The sequence below is a fragment of the Setaria viridis genome, chromosome 9 (genome assembly GCF_005286985.2).
Source record: "Setaria viridis chromosome 9, Setaria_viridis_v4.0, whole genome shotgun sequence".
In the NCBI taxonomy this organism is placed as follows: Eukaryota; Viridiplantae; Streptophyta; class Magnoliopsida; order Poales; family Poaceae; genus Setaria; species Setaria viridis.
Window position 1 is genome coordinate 47,475,656 of NC_048271.2, and position 15,706 is coordinate 47,491,361.

Below are 15,706 nucleotides of genomic sequence, written 5' to 3' on the forward strand. Positions count from 1 at the left end.
TCTCTCGTGTGCAGCACAGTGCAGTGGAAAAAAGGGAAGAAGAAGATGGGATAGAGAGGATGACAAGTGGGGCCTTAATTGGGGGCAACAATGGCAATCCATACTGAAATCGATCTTTTTTGGAGCTGAGAGCACCCATCTAGCCAAACACACCATTTTTATTCTGGAGTTTTGGAGCGGAGCTAGCTCCATGTGAAGTTCTGGAGTGGAGCAGCTCCACCCGGAGTTGGAGCCATGCCAAACAGGGCCTAACTTGGAATCTTTTTTCCTCCTCTGCATGTCACGGTATGTTAATACAATTATGAATATAGTTGATATTTAAATGATTTAGTTATCATTGGCTACAATTATGAACTGCCACTCTGCCAGGTCGAAAAGAGCCCACAGAAGCTACGAGACTGGGCTCTTTGCCAGGTCGGAAAGAAGCCCACAGAAGCCTGAAAGAGTTCCATCTTCTGATGATACATGATCTGCATGAGTCAGGGGTCATTTGGTTCTCTTTGCTTATTTTTATTTTTAGTAAGTGTCACATCAAATGTTTAGATACTAATTAGGAGTATTAAACGTAAGCTATTTACAAAACCCATTACATAAGTGGAGGCTAAACGGCGAGACGAACCTATTAAGCCTAATTAATCCATCATTAGCAAATGTTTACTGTAGCAACACATTGTCAAATCATGGATTAATTAGACTTAATAGATTCGTCTCGCCGTTTAGCCTCCGCTTATGTAATGGATTTTGTAAATAGTCTACGTTTAATACTCCTAATTAGTATCTAAACATTCGATGTGACGGGTGCTTAAAAATAAGCAACCGAACCAAACCAGACCTCAATTTGTCATGGGAACAAGCACCGTCACTAGCTGCCGTTTACAAGCAGATACGTAAGGTCCTGCTCCTGGCCATTGCTTTTCGTTCAGGAGCTGTTTGGATACGAGGTGCTAAACTTTAACAGTGTCACATCGGATGTTCGAATGCTAATTAGAAGGAGTAAACATGAGCTAATTATAAAACTAATTGCAGAACCTTGTGCTAATTCGCGAGACGAATCTATTAAGCCCAATTAATCCATCATTAGCAATGGTTACTGTAGCACCACATTGTCAAATCATTGACTAATTAGGCTTAATAGATTCGTCTCGTGAATTATACTCCATCTGTGCAATTAGTTTTGTAGTTAGCTTATATTTAGTACTCCTAATTAGCATCCAAACATCCGATGTGATAGGGGTTAAATTTTAATAGGGCGTTCCCAAACACCCCAGTGTTCCTATGCCTCCGTATATACACATAAATGTAACTATCGATACTTTTCTCTCAAAGATATCCTGTGAAAAATACTGCAACTGTTTAGGACCTAGAAATAATGTGACGCCTTTCTGGGGAAAAAAATCAGGATACTGGATTAAACAAATGATGTCCATCCTCGACTGCTCAGAACACAGCAGTAATACTACATATAACGTCACGACCGGGTATACTGGTCAGCAAAGGTGCTACCCTTCTGCTAACAGTCTGACCCAACCAACTCGCACCAATGGACAATTGTCACCCTAAGGGCGTGTAAAATCAGTAATTTATGTTTCCAGCGTATCGCAAACATGAAATAATGCCAACGATGAAATAGGTGCCGATAACAAACATCAAATGTTTAGTTTTAGACAGTGCTAACCATTTAAACCAGTAACCTTCCGATCCATCCCTAGCTTTCACTAGTAGAAAACTGAGTATTAGTCCCGATTGTAAAAGTGCAAATCTCTCGAAAAACTATCCGGGATAAAGCAGTCGGGACAAAAGGGGTGTCTTTTATCCCGGTCCCTCAACCGGGACTAAATGGGCTGCCACGCCAGGCGCGGTATATGACCCCTTTTATCTCGATTAGTAATACCAACCGGGATAAATGGTTTTCACGTGCACGTCGCAAGGCACAAGTCACGCGATTTTCACGTGAAATATGCGCGTGCGCGGTTCGTGGGATTCGAACCCACGACCTCAAGCCTTGTGCGTAGCTTCCTTGCCATCCCACCTATACACCACATCTGACTATATAGGGGATCCAATCCTTTTATACTAACTCGTGGGGGACCCTTTTATCCGGCTGGAAACACCAACCGGGATAAAAGAATCCCTTTTATCCCGGTTGGTATTACAAACCGGGATAAAAGGGTCTGAAGAATTTAGTTCTGCCCAGCCACACGTGGGGGACCCTTTTATCCCGGTTGGAAACCAACCGGGATAAAAGGGTCCAAGGGCTTTAGTTCTTTTTCAGCCATCCTGAGGGACCCTTTTATTCCGGTTGGAGTTTCCCACCGAGATAAAAGGCGTCATTTTATCCCGGTTGGTGTCGTGAGCTTTAGTCCTGAGTGGTAACACTAACCGGGATTAAAAGGGTGACCTTTAGTCCCGGTTATTCTTACCACCCGAGATAAAAGAGTCTCCCACGGGTAGCTGATTTTTTCACCCAGGACTAAAGGGTCCCCCACGGGTGGCTGATTTTTGAACCGGGACAAAAGTTGACTTTTAGTTCCGGTTGCAAATACCAACCGGAAGTAAAGCTCCGCGCACCCCCTTTTATACCGGGCCTGCTTTAAACCGGGATTAAAAGGGGGCGATCGAAAGTCAGTTCTCTACTGGTGTTTATATTCATTGAACAGGAGTTGTAGTTTAGCTATTGCCCACTATTGTTAAAGGCGACCCAAAAATGAGTTCAAAGACAAAGCAACCATGCAGTTTTCAAAAAGAAAAGGCATCTATTCTCATGCTAAATGATAAAATGTCTATCGAAATTCAATGAGATGATAGTATAGAAGACACAATATCGCAACACTATAGACTTTCAGAGTAACTTCAAGCAAAAAGCACCATCATCTTAAATCAGACACAGAAAATCATCACATTCACATCCCATGTCAGAATCAAACTTTTAGTTAATACCACTGCACGCAATTGACAAGAAATAAATTAAGGGCTAGGAAATATGCAGTTCCATTAGAATGAAAGCGATAGCTACAATGACAACACATCGTTAACACGTGCATGCGGCAATATGGAAAAGAAAAGGATAGGGCCTGATGTCATTGGTCAAACTTCCATGGCATTCATATGAGCAGGCTGTTGACAAGTCCAACACCTGTAGACTTGCATATCATTAGTTTGGAGAAATCAGGGTAGGAGCAGACAATGTCACAAGTTCTGTACTGAACTGACTACTGAGCAACACGACGAAGACGGACGAACTGAAACATAGGTGGCAAGTATCAAGCTAACTAGAGTCAGTGGACAGTAACAAACCCCGGACTACAACTTCCCAACCCACTGATATTCAGCAGCTGCAGCACTTCACTTCCTAAAGCAACCACAAGATGTGTAGTACCTCCACAGCAGGAAACAGGCAGCAGAACACTCAATTAGCACGGCCCCTGATCACATCAAGGCCCATCTCAGTGGGATCAGTTGCCTGCAGCTCCACCTGGATACCATCAAGCTCCCTCTTGAACCTGTCCTTGGAGCTTGCATACAGCATCTTGCTCCTGATCTTTGCAGTGTCCGGGGACCTTCACATCACAACGGCAAAAGAACAACAGCAACACACGGTTAGTGAGCTGCATTAAGAGCAACGAAGGATCAATGTTGGTTACTGGTGCAGCAATCTGAACTCTGAATATCGCGGCGTACCACGCGATGAAGAAGATCTTGCTCTTCTGGCATCCCTCCTCGGTGACGAAGTCGAAGTCGTAGATGCAGTATCTGCACTCGTCTGCGGGGAGGGTGGCGGCGAAGACGTCGTAGGTGAGGTTGGGCTCGCCGAGCTTCTCGACGACGACCTGCTTCTGCTCCTCGTCGATCCTGAAGACGACGAAGCGGTAGGTGCGCTTGGCCTTGAGCTCCAGGAACCTGCGCTTGCAGTCGTCGTCCACGGCCATCCCGGACGCCGCGTTGGCCTGCACCCACCGAGACACACCGGAGATACATTGACAGGCAAAGACAAACATAAGCGCAAGTCACTCCGCCGAACACCCTACGGGCAAGGAGTATTCGGTTGTCTCGTCCCTAAAAGAAATCAGCAGCAGCAGCACTGATCTCCCCCCAAAGGAAGGGCGGTTTCAACATCCAACAATCCTCTGACAAAGCGCCCAACAAGTACATTCCACGCCTACAGGCAAATTAGGCTAACCCTAATCACGACACTGCCGCAAATTCCCGGATGAACGCCGAGTCAGTTCGGTCGGGGAATCGAAGTCGCTGCATCGACGATTCAGCGCCGAAAGGAGGGGGAGGAGTAGAGAGGGAAGCGGCAGGCGTACCATCTTCGGGAGAGGAAGAGAAGGTCCCGGCGGCGGCGGCGCGAGGAGGAGGGGAAAACGTCCCGGGAAGGGAAGCGGCGGGGCGGCGGCGGAGGAGAAGGAAACGCGGGACGGGACGGTGGTGTGACTTGTGAGAGGTGCGGCGCGTGGAGGTATTGCCGCGCCCGCGCCTTCTTATCGCGCGGGTCACACGGACGCGGCGGCACGCGCTGGCCTGGCCTCCTCTTCCCCGTTGGCCCGTTCCGTCTGGTTTGCCTTTGCGTGACCTGCCTCCACTGCTTGTTTGTCCCGTCACCGCGCTCACTTCTCGATTCTACGGCTCTGCGATTCCGGCTTGCCGACCCCCCATTTCCTTGGTTCTCTTGGTTGATCCTGAACAAATCGTTCACGTTACGGGGTGGCTAGCAACCAAATAACGCCATTGACTTGTTTTGTTCGATGGCCGGCTGATGCGGTTCCCCTTGTAGAAAGATCACGCCGCACAACTGCAGCAGAGCTACATGCTTTGGCGGAGCAAAAGAAATCGCCCGGCGCATCAACGTTTTACCGGGCTGCATGCATCGTGCAATTTACGGCTGGGACGGGCTTTCTGATACGAGTATAAACTTAACAAATCAAGAATCGAAGGGTTGTATCCAAAATGAAAAGCTGTCTAGCCAGCTCGGACACATGCACCAACCACCAACCGTGCCATTCTTTCTAGTCGCACAAAGTGCGAGATCAAATGCAAATTCGTTGGTCCTCCCCGATAGGAGGAAGATTTTGTGGCCACGATGGTTCGTCGCCAGTGCATCTGTTTCCTGAACAGAAGGTGCCATTCTCGATGGACGGCGACGCTCGAGCAATGAAAGATAGCTCAGCTCAGCTCAGATCCGCTGATTTTAGATGAGCAGGATGCTGGTGACTTGTAAGGCTATGGAGGCACAAAGGAAATCTGTGTACCATGTAAGAGCAGGAACGGAAGAGGGGCACTGTGCAGTCAACCACGAGCCGCATGGCATGCAGCTGAAATTTTCTCTAGCCTTTGAACTGTTTGGTTACCACTTACCACTTACCAAAAGCAAAGCACGACGCAATCATCGTAACGAACTGGAAGTGGCTGTCATGAACGATAACTGCAAAGTGCATACACGCTCGCCTTGCTTGGATGGAAGTCGATTGCGATTGTTTGCCAAGGCAGATCGAAAAGAAATCTACCACAGAGACTGCAGCCGGCGCTCACTCATCAAGTCTTTAGCTCATATCAGATCTGTAAAGTCTAGATCTAGATGACATAATGAGCAGGCACTCGTCTATGAGGAAAGTTGGCATATGCCATCCAGGATCTCCAAGTGCGTTTCAGCATTTTGTCTGCTGACCTCAACGCCAGTCCTGGCAGTGCTTACTGCTTACGGAATGCACGAAAGCGAGCAGGCAAATCACGGCATTACCATCTGGTATGTTTGGGACATCCATTTTCGACGTCAGGCCAGGACAACACGAGCAATCGTTGGCATGTGTGGTCATTGCTACGTTCCACAGCTTCATCCATTACAACAGCAGAGGGGAAAGCAACGACGTTGACGCCTATCTGCAGAGTAACCTGAAAACGAGAGCACAAGACTCTGCTGGTGTATTGACGGTGACAGCTCCGACGTTCAGAACTACACGATTGCCCACAAAGAAAAGCCTCATTGTTCTAACAAGCTCTCAGCTTTGCACAAGCAAGCCATATCATCCTTCTTGGGACTTGTGAAAAACTCGTTTTTAATCCCGGTCGGTAAGAAGCAAATCTTCCGAAAATTCATCCAGGATAAACCAATCGAGATGAAAGGGGGTCTTCAGTACCGGGTCACTCAACCGGGACTAAAGGATGTTACGCCAAAAAATATTAGAAATTCCCGGGAGGCCCCCCACCACCACACGCGTACGCCGCAAGTCATAAGATTTTTCATGAGAAATATGCGCATGCGCGGTGCGTGAGATTCAAACCCACAACCTCAAACCTCAACATTTGATTATATAGTCAACCACCCGTGGGGACGTCCCGCGTGGTAAGGTGTTACCACCCGAGGCTAAAGGGTCCCCACGAATGGCTGATTTTTTCACTCGAAACTAAAGGATCTCCCACGGGTGAGTCCTGATTGATATTTGACCCGGGACTAAAGCTCCTTTTGTCCTGAACTAACTTTAAACCAGAATAAAAATGAGCGTATGGAAGGTGAATTCTCTGTGTTCTAATTTGTGAGCCCAATAAGGATCACACTCATCAGAAAATAGATCACCTAGCTAGCTCCCAAATACCTAAGAACACAAGCTATCCACGAAATCAACAGCGCCAAGGGTAAGAGGAAAGGTGCACCACATGAACGTCAACACAAACAATTTATTCCCTAAGATTCGAAAAGGTTCTAGCCGAGTAAGATTCATAGCACGTCCAGATAACGGTTCTAGCTGAATCTAGTTCTTATTACTACTGAGTTCTGTAGCAAACAGCACCTCAACAAATCCAACCGGTAAAACTGATCCGCAAATTAAACCACGCGAAAACGCAGCAGCTACACCACCTAGTTACCATCCCTAACAGACAAGAGCTGCCAAGCTTCAATTGGCGTTTACACCAGCGGAGTCCAGCATGAAGCCCGGGTGTAGCGGCTCCTGATCCTCGGCCTTGGGATTTGTTGCATGGAGCAGCTGCATGCACTCGTCGACTTTGGTCGACAGCATCTCCGACGAGCAAAGCAGCGTCACCACCTCAGAGCTGTCCAGCTCCAGCAGCATCCCGGTGATTTTGCGAGCGAGTCGAGGCTGTGACGAACAAGGCACAGTTACCAAGTTAGTACAAAACTGGGCCCCTAGCTAATGTTATGGATAGAAAATAAATGACAAGAATAAACATGAGAGATTGCCTGGTGTCTCTCAACGAGCGGAAAGAGCCTGTTCCCGAGCAACTTCTTCTGTTCCCCGGGTGGAGCAGAAGCCAGATAGGTGCTGAAAGAATCATTCTCCGACAAAACAGGGTCACCGTGATGAATGGCCAAACCGTTGGCCATAACATCATTGGAGAAGTACTTTGGATGGCTGAATCTCTGCCAAAAAAAATGCATAGCAAGTTAACTGCCAATTGTAAAGAAAAGGAAAAGGAAGAAACAAAATATAACTGGTAAATCATCATGAAGAATGCTATCACAAGGCAACACCTAAAAAATGATCAGATTAGGGAAATAGTTCTTTAAATGTGCCAAACCTTGCATGTACGGTAAGTTAAAACTGCGGGGGAAAAAGAGAGAAGGCTACTACGAGGCAATGCCTAAAAATGCAATCACGTTGGGCAGAGATTTAGGAAATAATTAAGCACTAGATGAGCCGCATATATGTAAGTTACTCAGGCAACAACCAAACTACCTTGCAATGAGGCACATAACATGATATTCACATACTTTGTTAATATCAACAAGAGGAAGTCAGCAAATACCTGTCGGGGCATAGACATGAAATCTTTAGCTGGTGGTGCATGTGCGACATAGTTTACAGCATGAACGGTATGGGGAAGAGGCATCATATTTCCACCCATCCTTCCCCTGTTGCTTCTATAATGCCTTGGCGAATTTGGCATCTATGATATGGTAAAAAAGAGTTTACCAACTATTAGGAGAAAATATGAGAACACTAGTTAAAGAGACAAGAGACGTACCATGGGTGAATGTATTTGTGGGATATTTGGTGGTGAAGGAAACATATTTGGCCTCCATTCATGACTGAGCCCCATGGGTGGATACACAAATCCATGTCTTGGAGGACCTTGAGGGAGATGTGTACTTGGATGGGCAAAGTATACATGTGGATATCCAGTGGGAATCATAGAGTTTGCAGGTCCAACCATTGTAGCAAGCTGAGCAAAGTGTTGCTGCAGTTTGGCTCGCCTCTCCTCTTTCCTTTGAAAAATAGCAACATATAATGGTTTTCCATAAAACATGACACCTGCTTAATTAAACCGAAGTGGCATGTTAGTAATTAATCTAATTGCAACTATTGATGGCTACTAATGCTTATACAAGATATGAAATTACCACGCATGCTGCTTACGGCACCCTTTGCTTCCTCAGGTGTACTAAAACATACAAACCCGAAGCCTCTACTAATGCCCTTATCATCACGCATAACCTTCGCAGATGTGATGTTACCAAATTCATCAAAACGTGCGCGAAGAGCTTCATCATCGACTTCATCATGAATGTTTTTTATATAAACATTTGATTCCTGTCAAAAATGCATATAACATGGGACATATAAGTGTGAAATTATGAGATTAAATAGCTTCGAAATATATGTGTGAAACTTACATTGCTCTTATTTATTATTTCATTTCTTTTCTCCTCATGTAAGCGCTGCAAATATTGTTTCCTTTCCTCCTTCTTTTGAGCTCTTGCCACATACAAAGCTTTTGATCCTAAAGAAAATATGACAAAAAACAAATAAAGCAATTGAAATCTTTATAGTAGAAATGTTTGTTATTTAACATAAGATTGATAAACGTACCAATTGGCATCCCATGCATGGTCTCTTGTGCTTTAATGGCACTTTCAGGGTTTTGGAAGCTGACAAACCCAAATCCCAGAGATGACCCATCAGGTCTCCTCATAATTTTCACACTAACTATCGGACCAAACTGAGAGAACTTCAATTTTACAAGTTCCTCTGTTATGTCATCATCCAGATGCTTCATATATAGGTTAGTAAATTTATCATCATTATTTGCAGATCGTTCACTTTTCTTGACAAAAGTAGCAACATGCCTGGAAAAAATGGAAAATACTATGTAAAATACAGAGTAAAACATATAATACAAATATTTACAAAGTGACAAACATACAATTTCCTGTCATTGAAAAGAGAGCCATGGAGGTTCTCAATTGCTGCATCTGCTGATTCTTGTGAGGCAAATTGAACGAACCCATAGCCTCTAGTAGTCCCATCTTCATTTTTGGCAACTTTACATGATAAAACATCTCCAAACTTAGAGAACAATTCTTGAAGCCTGGCATTGTCCACAAAATCATTAAGGTTCTGTGAATTTCATACAACAAAACATATTAGACCTTCACACAATTATACATATAGAAGTTATGTATGCTTATGTGTGGTGAGGATATTGCTAGTATACCTTAACAAATATGTTACCGACACCACTTCTCCTGGCATCTGGATCCCGGTTCGACCACATCACCCTTATCGGCTTATCCAAAACCAAGCTATGGTTCAATTTTTCAAGAGCAGTCACAGCTGATAAATAATGTTAGCAAACTAGTCAAAATATTACTATATTAGTCAACAACAGGTACATTATGATACTATTCATATCAATTAATAGAAATGATATATAAGAATTACATGAAAACAACACTCCCTCCGTTTTTAAGTGTATGGCATGTTTATTTTGATCTAACTAGTTTGCTCAAAATGTCACTATATTTAAAAATAATGGGAGTAGCATAGTTTGATGTACTCAATTCTGACTAAGAGAAAAATACAATAATTTAAAGCAAACATCTCTAAACTTTAGTACACCTATATGTATTGAAGATTGCATGCAACAACCCAACATTCTATGAGAGAAGTATACCAATTTAATCTACTGTGAAATGCATGAAAAAGTGGAAAAAATGAACAATGGCAAGTTAGGTGCACAATACACGTGTATAACATTCAAGGAGTTGTACTAATATTTTCCAAATAATTATCCACTTCTCTACAAATTAACAAGCACATGTAAAAAAAGGAAGGTTCCTCATTAATTTCATTATACATCGCTAGACAAACTTAATGTTTGTATGCTTTACGTCACTACTTGAATGATCAAGCAAACATAAGAATAGTGCTAAGTATACAGCTATATTTGTATCCTTTAGGATGTTCTGAGTATATAACTTGCATTGGAGAAGTATTATCAACAAGCCTAATAAATAAAATAAAATGCATTGTTCAAAGCCGTTCAACCCATGTCTATTGATAGAGTTGCTTATAGCTCATAGCTCAAGCGCAAGTAACTACCATGATGAATGTTACTCGTTGCTATGCAAAAAGACGAAGAAGAGAAAGCTGCCCAAATCTTGCAAACAATTCAACCCATGTACATAGCTCAAGAGCAATTAACTACCATGTTGAATGTTACTCGTTGTCATGCAAAAAGACGAAGAGAAAACTACCAAATCATGCAAACAATTCAACACATGCCTATATTGATAGAGTTGCTCATAGCTCGAGCACAAGTAACGTACCAGCTGAATGTTACTCGTTGTTATGCGAAAAGACGAATGATAGAAAACTGACCAAATCATGCAAACAATTAACCAGCAATCTAATATTAAAGAGTTCATGTTGCTTTTATATCTACCATGCTTGCGGTAGTTTACTATTAAACTTTACCGGTTCATATATCATGCCTATAAATAAATATACCATGCTTTGCCGGGGTAAAACGACAGCGTGAGAGAGAAAGAGATGACAAAGAGACGACCAGTACGTGTTTGAGGTGAACAGCATATGAACTGGGCTGCGAGCTTTGCATGGACACTGCATGCAGGATGCATGAGGCCTTCCTATACTCTGTTCGGGCCTTCCTATGCCCTGTTCCAATCTCTCCCCACCTCCAATCCCAATTTTAACATGTTTCACTAAACCATACTCATAGATCTGATTATATTGTACCCTAATCAAAATACATTAAACCAACCCAAGCCCCCGCATTACAGCAGTACAGGCAAATCAAATCCCCAATCTAACCGGGTACTCTAGCTGGAATCAACGATTGCTGAAGAGGGATCAAGCACGATGGGGAGCGCACGTACCGTCAGCCCGAGAGAAGTAGTTCACGTATCCATATCTAAGCGATCTGCTGGTGGCGTTGTCGCGGCAGACACGCACGGACGTGACGGTGCCGATCTTGCTGAAGGCGTCGAACAGGTGATCCTCCCCCACGTCCTCGTGCAGATCGCCCACGTACAGCGCCGGCACCGCCGCCGCAGCCGGCTGCGCCTCCTCACTCCCCGGCTGCACCGCGGGAGCGGGCGCCGATTCTGCCTCCTGCTGCTGATCAGCGGCCCCCGCCGGCGCGTGCGCGGACGCAGCAGCCGCTTCCATCTCCGACGCTGGCATGAGCAAAGCAACCCTAGCTGGAGCCGGCGGCGAGGGGAATGTGGGAGGCGAGATGTGTCGAATCCGGCGAGGAGTCCCGCAGGGTTTCGGCGACGCGACGGTTTCTGGAAAAACTCGCGAGGGCGAGGGCCAAGAGACGCCACAGGTGGGCCGCCGGCTCCTTTTATCCCTGCGTGGAGCGCGTCGGATACGGGAAACCGTCCGCGCCTGGCTGGCCGCCCGCCCATCTCGGTGGCCCGAACGCCCCCGGCCTCCTTCCTTCCCCACTGCCTGCGCGCTGGGCCCAGATTGTCGGCGTCTGGAGTGGGCCCCTGTTCGGTTCGGCCACGCCCACCAGCCAGGGTCTCGGCAGTGCCCTCTGGAAACGAGGGATATTACCTCTCTGCCCTGGGCACCGCCCACGCGCAGGCAGGGGCAGAAGCGTCCACGTCGGCGTATTTGACCCCTCCCCGTCCCGTGTCGGCGACTCGACTCCTCCTTCCTCCCCTGCCTCGTCCTCCCCCTTTCCCCTCCGCGTCCAGGCCCGGGCCACCCACCCAGCCGCGGATCCGAGGCGCAGATCCGATCCTGCGATGGCGTCCACGGCGGCGAGGCGGCTGCGGGAGCTGCAGGCGCAGGCGGGGAACAAGACCTGCGTGGACTGCGCGCAGCGGAACCCGCAGTGGGCGAGCGTCTCCTACGGGGTGTTCATGTGCCTCGAGTGCTCGGGCAAGCACCGCGGCCTCGGCGTGCACATCAGCTTCGTGCGCTCCGTCACCATGGACTCCTGGACCGAGGCGCAGCTCCGCAAGATGGAGGCCGGCGGCAACGACCGCCTCAACGCCTTCCTCACCGCGCGGGGCGTGCCCAAGGAGACGCCCCACGTCGCCAAGTACAACTCCAACGCCGCGGCCGCCTACCGCGACCGCATCGCGGCGCTCGCCGAGGGCAGGCCGTGGACCGACCCGCCCGTAGTCAAGGAGACGCCCGGATCTGGGGCGCCCGCCCCCGCCAGGAAGCCGCCCGTGCACGGCTCCGCCGCCTCCGGTGGTGGCGGCGGCGGTGGGTGGGATGACTGGGACGACGACTTCCGGCCGGATATGAGGCGGAACCAATCGGTTGGATCATTCGCCGCCGCTGGGACTCAATCGGGGAGGCAGCCGCCGAGGTCCAAATCGACGCAGGACATGTATACGAGGCAGCAGCTGGAAGCGTCGGCGGCAAATAAGGAGGATTTCTTCGCCAGGAGGATGGCGGAGAACGAGTCCAAGCCTGATGGAATCCCGCCATCCCAGGGCGGCAAGTACGTTGGGTTCGGATCTAGCCCCGCGCCCTCGGCGAATAGGAATGGCGGTGCCACCCAGGGCGATGTCATGCAGGTCGTCTCCCAGGTAAAAAGATCATCTTTGTGCTATTGTGTATACCATTTAGAATATGCAATGAACATGTTCACAATTCACCAATATAAGGAACATATTTTCCCTTGATTTGATAACGATATCATTAGTTTGCAGAAATAAGGAATTAGTATAAACATAGTTGGTTTACATGCAAACTGCAGAGCTCTGAATTTCATTCATTGGTACTATTTGGCAGTGAAATTGGGGATGTAGCAACTTGCAACAGTTGTTACGTATATTGACTGCTCTCCCTGTGGTTGGAATTTTGTTAGTACTGTGTTCTAATCTAGTTTCAGAATCCTAATGAACACCTGGGCATAGTGATGGCTCATCCTGTTTACTAGATAGTAGAGGAACATGCTGAGTTCCTCATCTAGCATATTTACAGAAGGACAACACCACTATTTTGAAATATTTCAGCAAAATAACTTCTGCAATTAAGTACACTTCTTTGGTTACTCTGGTTTAGATATGCCTATCAGCATTTTTTTGTGCTAAGCCTGAAATATGGCGTGGTTGAATAGTATAGTTGATGCATTGTTCACTGGTGGAGTGCATTCCCTCAGCTTACTTTGGTTGTTTTGTGAACATTTAGTTAGGTGCGGTGATGTCAGGATTGTACCTTAGTTTGTAATTGTATTGGTCTGATATAGTTCCTCACCATAACACCTTTTTCAGGGATTTGGACGCCTTTCGCTAGTTGCAGCATCTGCTGCCCAGTCTGCTGCCAGTGTTGTCCAAGTCGGCACAAAAGAAATCCAATCAAAGGTGACTTAACGCCTTGCTTCCCAATTCTGGCTATGCATCAATTGATTCCTGGGTCTAATTATGGATCGAATATGAGCCCCTTTTTGAGGTTCACCAAAGTAATTTAGCTTCTTGCTTGAATCTTTTGCTCAAACACTTCGAAGTTTATTGCAACAATACTACATTTCTGATCAGTAATAATACATTACTCTGAAGATGCCTCAGCATTATTGTAATTTGGACAAATGACAGTATTTCTATTTAACATCATATTAGTCCTGTACTGTCTTCTTTACTTTGAGACCAGGTCTTGCTAAGGGTTGTTTTTTATCTTACATTTTAGGAATGCTGCATTTTTATTTTTTGATGCAATAATATTCTTCTGTCAACATTGATTCTTCTTTTCGTACCATGAATTTCATTGAACAAACCTTATCATATGTTGCGCTCCTTGTGCAATAGTTGCCAGACTACATGAAAACATATTTTTGTTGCACTTTTTTAATCGAGGTGTATAATCCATATGTTGTACTTCACTGTTTCTTTTTTTCTGAGAACTGTGCTTTTCTGCAATGCAGATGAGGGAAGGGGGCTATGACCAGAAGGTGAATGAAACTGTCAGTGTTGTTGCCAATAAAACTGCAGAGATTGGAAGCAAGACCTGGGGGATCATGAGAGGAGTTATGGCCTTGGCTTCACAAAAGGTCGAGGAATATGCCAAGGAAGGAGGAGTGGGTGGCTGGGGAGACGATTGGCAACGCGGGGAGCAGAACAATGAGCCTTACCAAAGGTTTGAGCATGAGACCAACAGCAATGGTTGGAGCTCTTCTCAAAATTCTTCATCGAAGAACTACAATTCCAATTCTTGGGACGATTGGGATGACCAAGGCAAGAAGGACGAGCCTGCCAAACCACACCAGAGCAGTGACTCCTGGGCCGGCTGGGACGACGCGAAGGACGACAGTCCTAGTTACAGCAATCACAGCACCTCCAACAAGGGGAGCAACCAGAACGGGACCTCTGGCGTCTCGTATTGGACGGAAGGTGGATTCCGCTGAAGTTGGCCTCTTTGCATAGAGCTATACTTTCAGAGTTGTTATATGAGCGCCCAGTGGTTGGTATTATTCGGATACTGAAACGGTCGTGTAAAAGGGTTTGTGTTTCTGTACGATGTCTACAACTGTTATATCTAGTGGTATATTTCTGTGGTCAAGGCCCCTTCGAAACTACCGTCCAAATTACCAAGGAATGTCGATTTGTTGAAACTGTAATTTACACAGCTTCCTCGCATATTCTTTATTGGTTTCATTGGTTTTGTAGCCAGCCTTACCGAAATTTGCCGTCGTGGATATTCTGGTAACCATTGTGTGCTGGTACGCTCCATGAACTGGATATACTATTCTCTGATCGGTGTCTTTACTTGGGGCCAGTATCGTGTGATCGTGTCCACTGTCCACCAACTGATAAGGCACTGAAATCCTGTGCCTTCTCTCCTATTGGCTACTTTCCGAGCCTTTGTTGCGACATGGCGCTTGATTTTATTTTATTTTTTGCTTTTGTCAGTAGTTGATTCCAGGTAGGAGCTGACAATATGACTCCACTTTTGGAATCCACTGATGATGCTGGTGTGGAAGGAAGAAGCCCAGATGGTACCAACCTCAAGCTCGACGTTCCTAACAGAATCTGACAGCTGTATCTTCCAAACGATTTGCTATGGTGGCACATTGCAGCTTCCTTTTATAATAGATTAGCAAAATATTCCAGCCGCTACATTGGATCATCTATGAAACTGGTTATAATTGCCTATCATGGCTCAGTGACCCGCTTGGACATCGATCATCTTCTCTTGTAAGGCCTGGTTTGGTTCCTCTTGCTTATTTTTAGCACACATCACATCGAATGTTTAGATACTAATTAGGAGTATTAAACGTAGACTATTTACAAAACCCATTACATAAATGGAGGCTAAACGACGAGACGAATCTATTAAGCCTAATTAATCCATGATTTGACAATGTGTTGCTACAGTAAACATTTGCTAATGATGGATTAATTAGGTTTAATAGATTTGTCAAGCCGTTTAGCCTCCACTTATGTAATGTGTTTTGTAAATAGTCTACGTTTAATACTTCTAATTAA

At 46.0% G+C, this 15,706-nt stretch overlaps 3 protein-coding genes across 4 annotated transcripts; 1 reads left to right on the forward strand and 2 right to left on the reverse strand.

Annotated features, from left to right (window-relative positions):
* Positions 1-3,080: 3,080 nt before the first annotated feature.
* Positions 3,081-4,550, reverse strand: LOC117836453 (actin-depolymerizing factor 7). 2 transcript variants are annotated; one of them, XM_034715877.2, is made up of 3 exons: positions 4,308-4,546; positions 3,679-3,944; positions 3,081-3,557 (listed from the first exon to the last, which is right to left on the reverse strand). In XM_034715877.2, exons 1-3 carry the CDS (start codon positions 4,308-4,310, stop codon positions 3,407-3,409), a joined length of 420 nt encoding a protein of 139 aa, XP_034571768.1. In that variant the 5' UTR covers positions 4,311-4,546; the 3' UTR covers positions 3,081-3,406. The 2 variants fall into 2 exon arrangements, with proteins under 2 accessions (XP_034571768.1, XP_034571767.1); XM_034715876.2 differs by having other exon boundaries at positions 3,679-4,550.
* Positions 4,551-6,652: 2,102 nt separating this feature from the next.
* On the reverse strand, positions 6,653-11,553 carry LOC117840250 (polyadenylate-binding protein 7). The gene is made up of 10 exons (XM_034720727.2): positions 11,135-11,553; positions 9,451-9,569; positions 9,160-9,353; positions 8,826-9,082; positions 8,630-8,736; positions 8,357-8,546; positions 7,981-8,267; positions 7,762-7,902; positions 7,196-7,375; positions 6,653-7,094 (listed from the first exon to the last, which is right to left on the reverse strand). Exons 1-10 carry the CDS (start codon positions 11,439-11,441, stop codon positions 6,891-6,893), a joined length of 1,986 nt encoding a protein of 661 aa, XP_034576618.1. The 5' UTR covers positions 11,442-11,553; the 3' UTR covers positions 6,653-6,890.
* Positions 11,554-11,912: 359 nt separating this feature from the next.
* On the forward strand, positions 11,913-14,857 carry LOC117838406 (probable ADP-ribosylation factor GTPase-activating protein AGD6). Its single transcript, XM_034718426.2, has 3 exons — positions 11,913-12,811; positions 13,499-13,588; positions 14,146-14,857. The coding sequence occupies exons 1-3, from the start codon at positions 12,014-12,016 to the stop codon at positions 14,623-14,625; spliced, it is 1,368 nt and encodes a 455-aa protein (XP_034574317.1). The 5' UTR covers positions 11,913-12,013; the 3' UTR covers positions 14,626-14,857.
* The last annotated feature ends 849 nt before the right edge of the window (positions 14,858-15,706 follow it).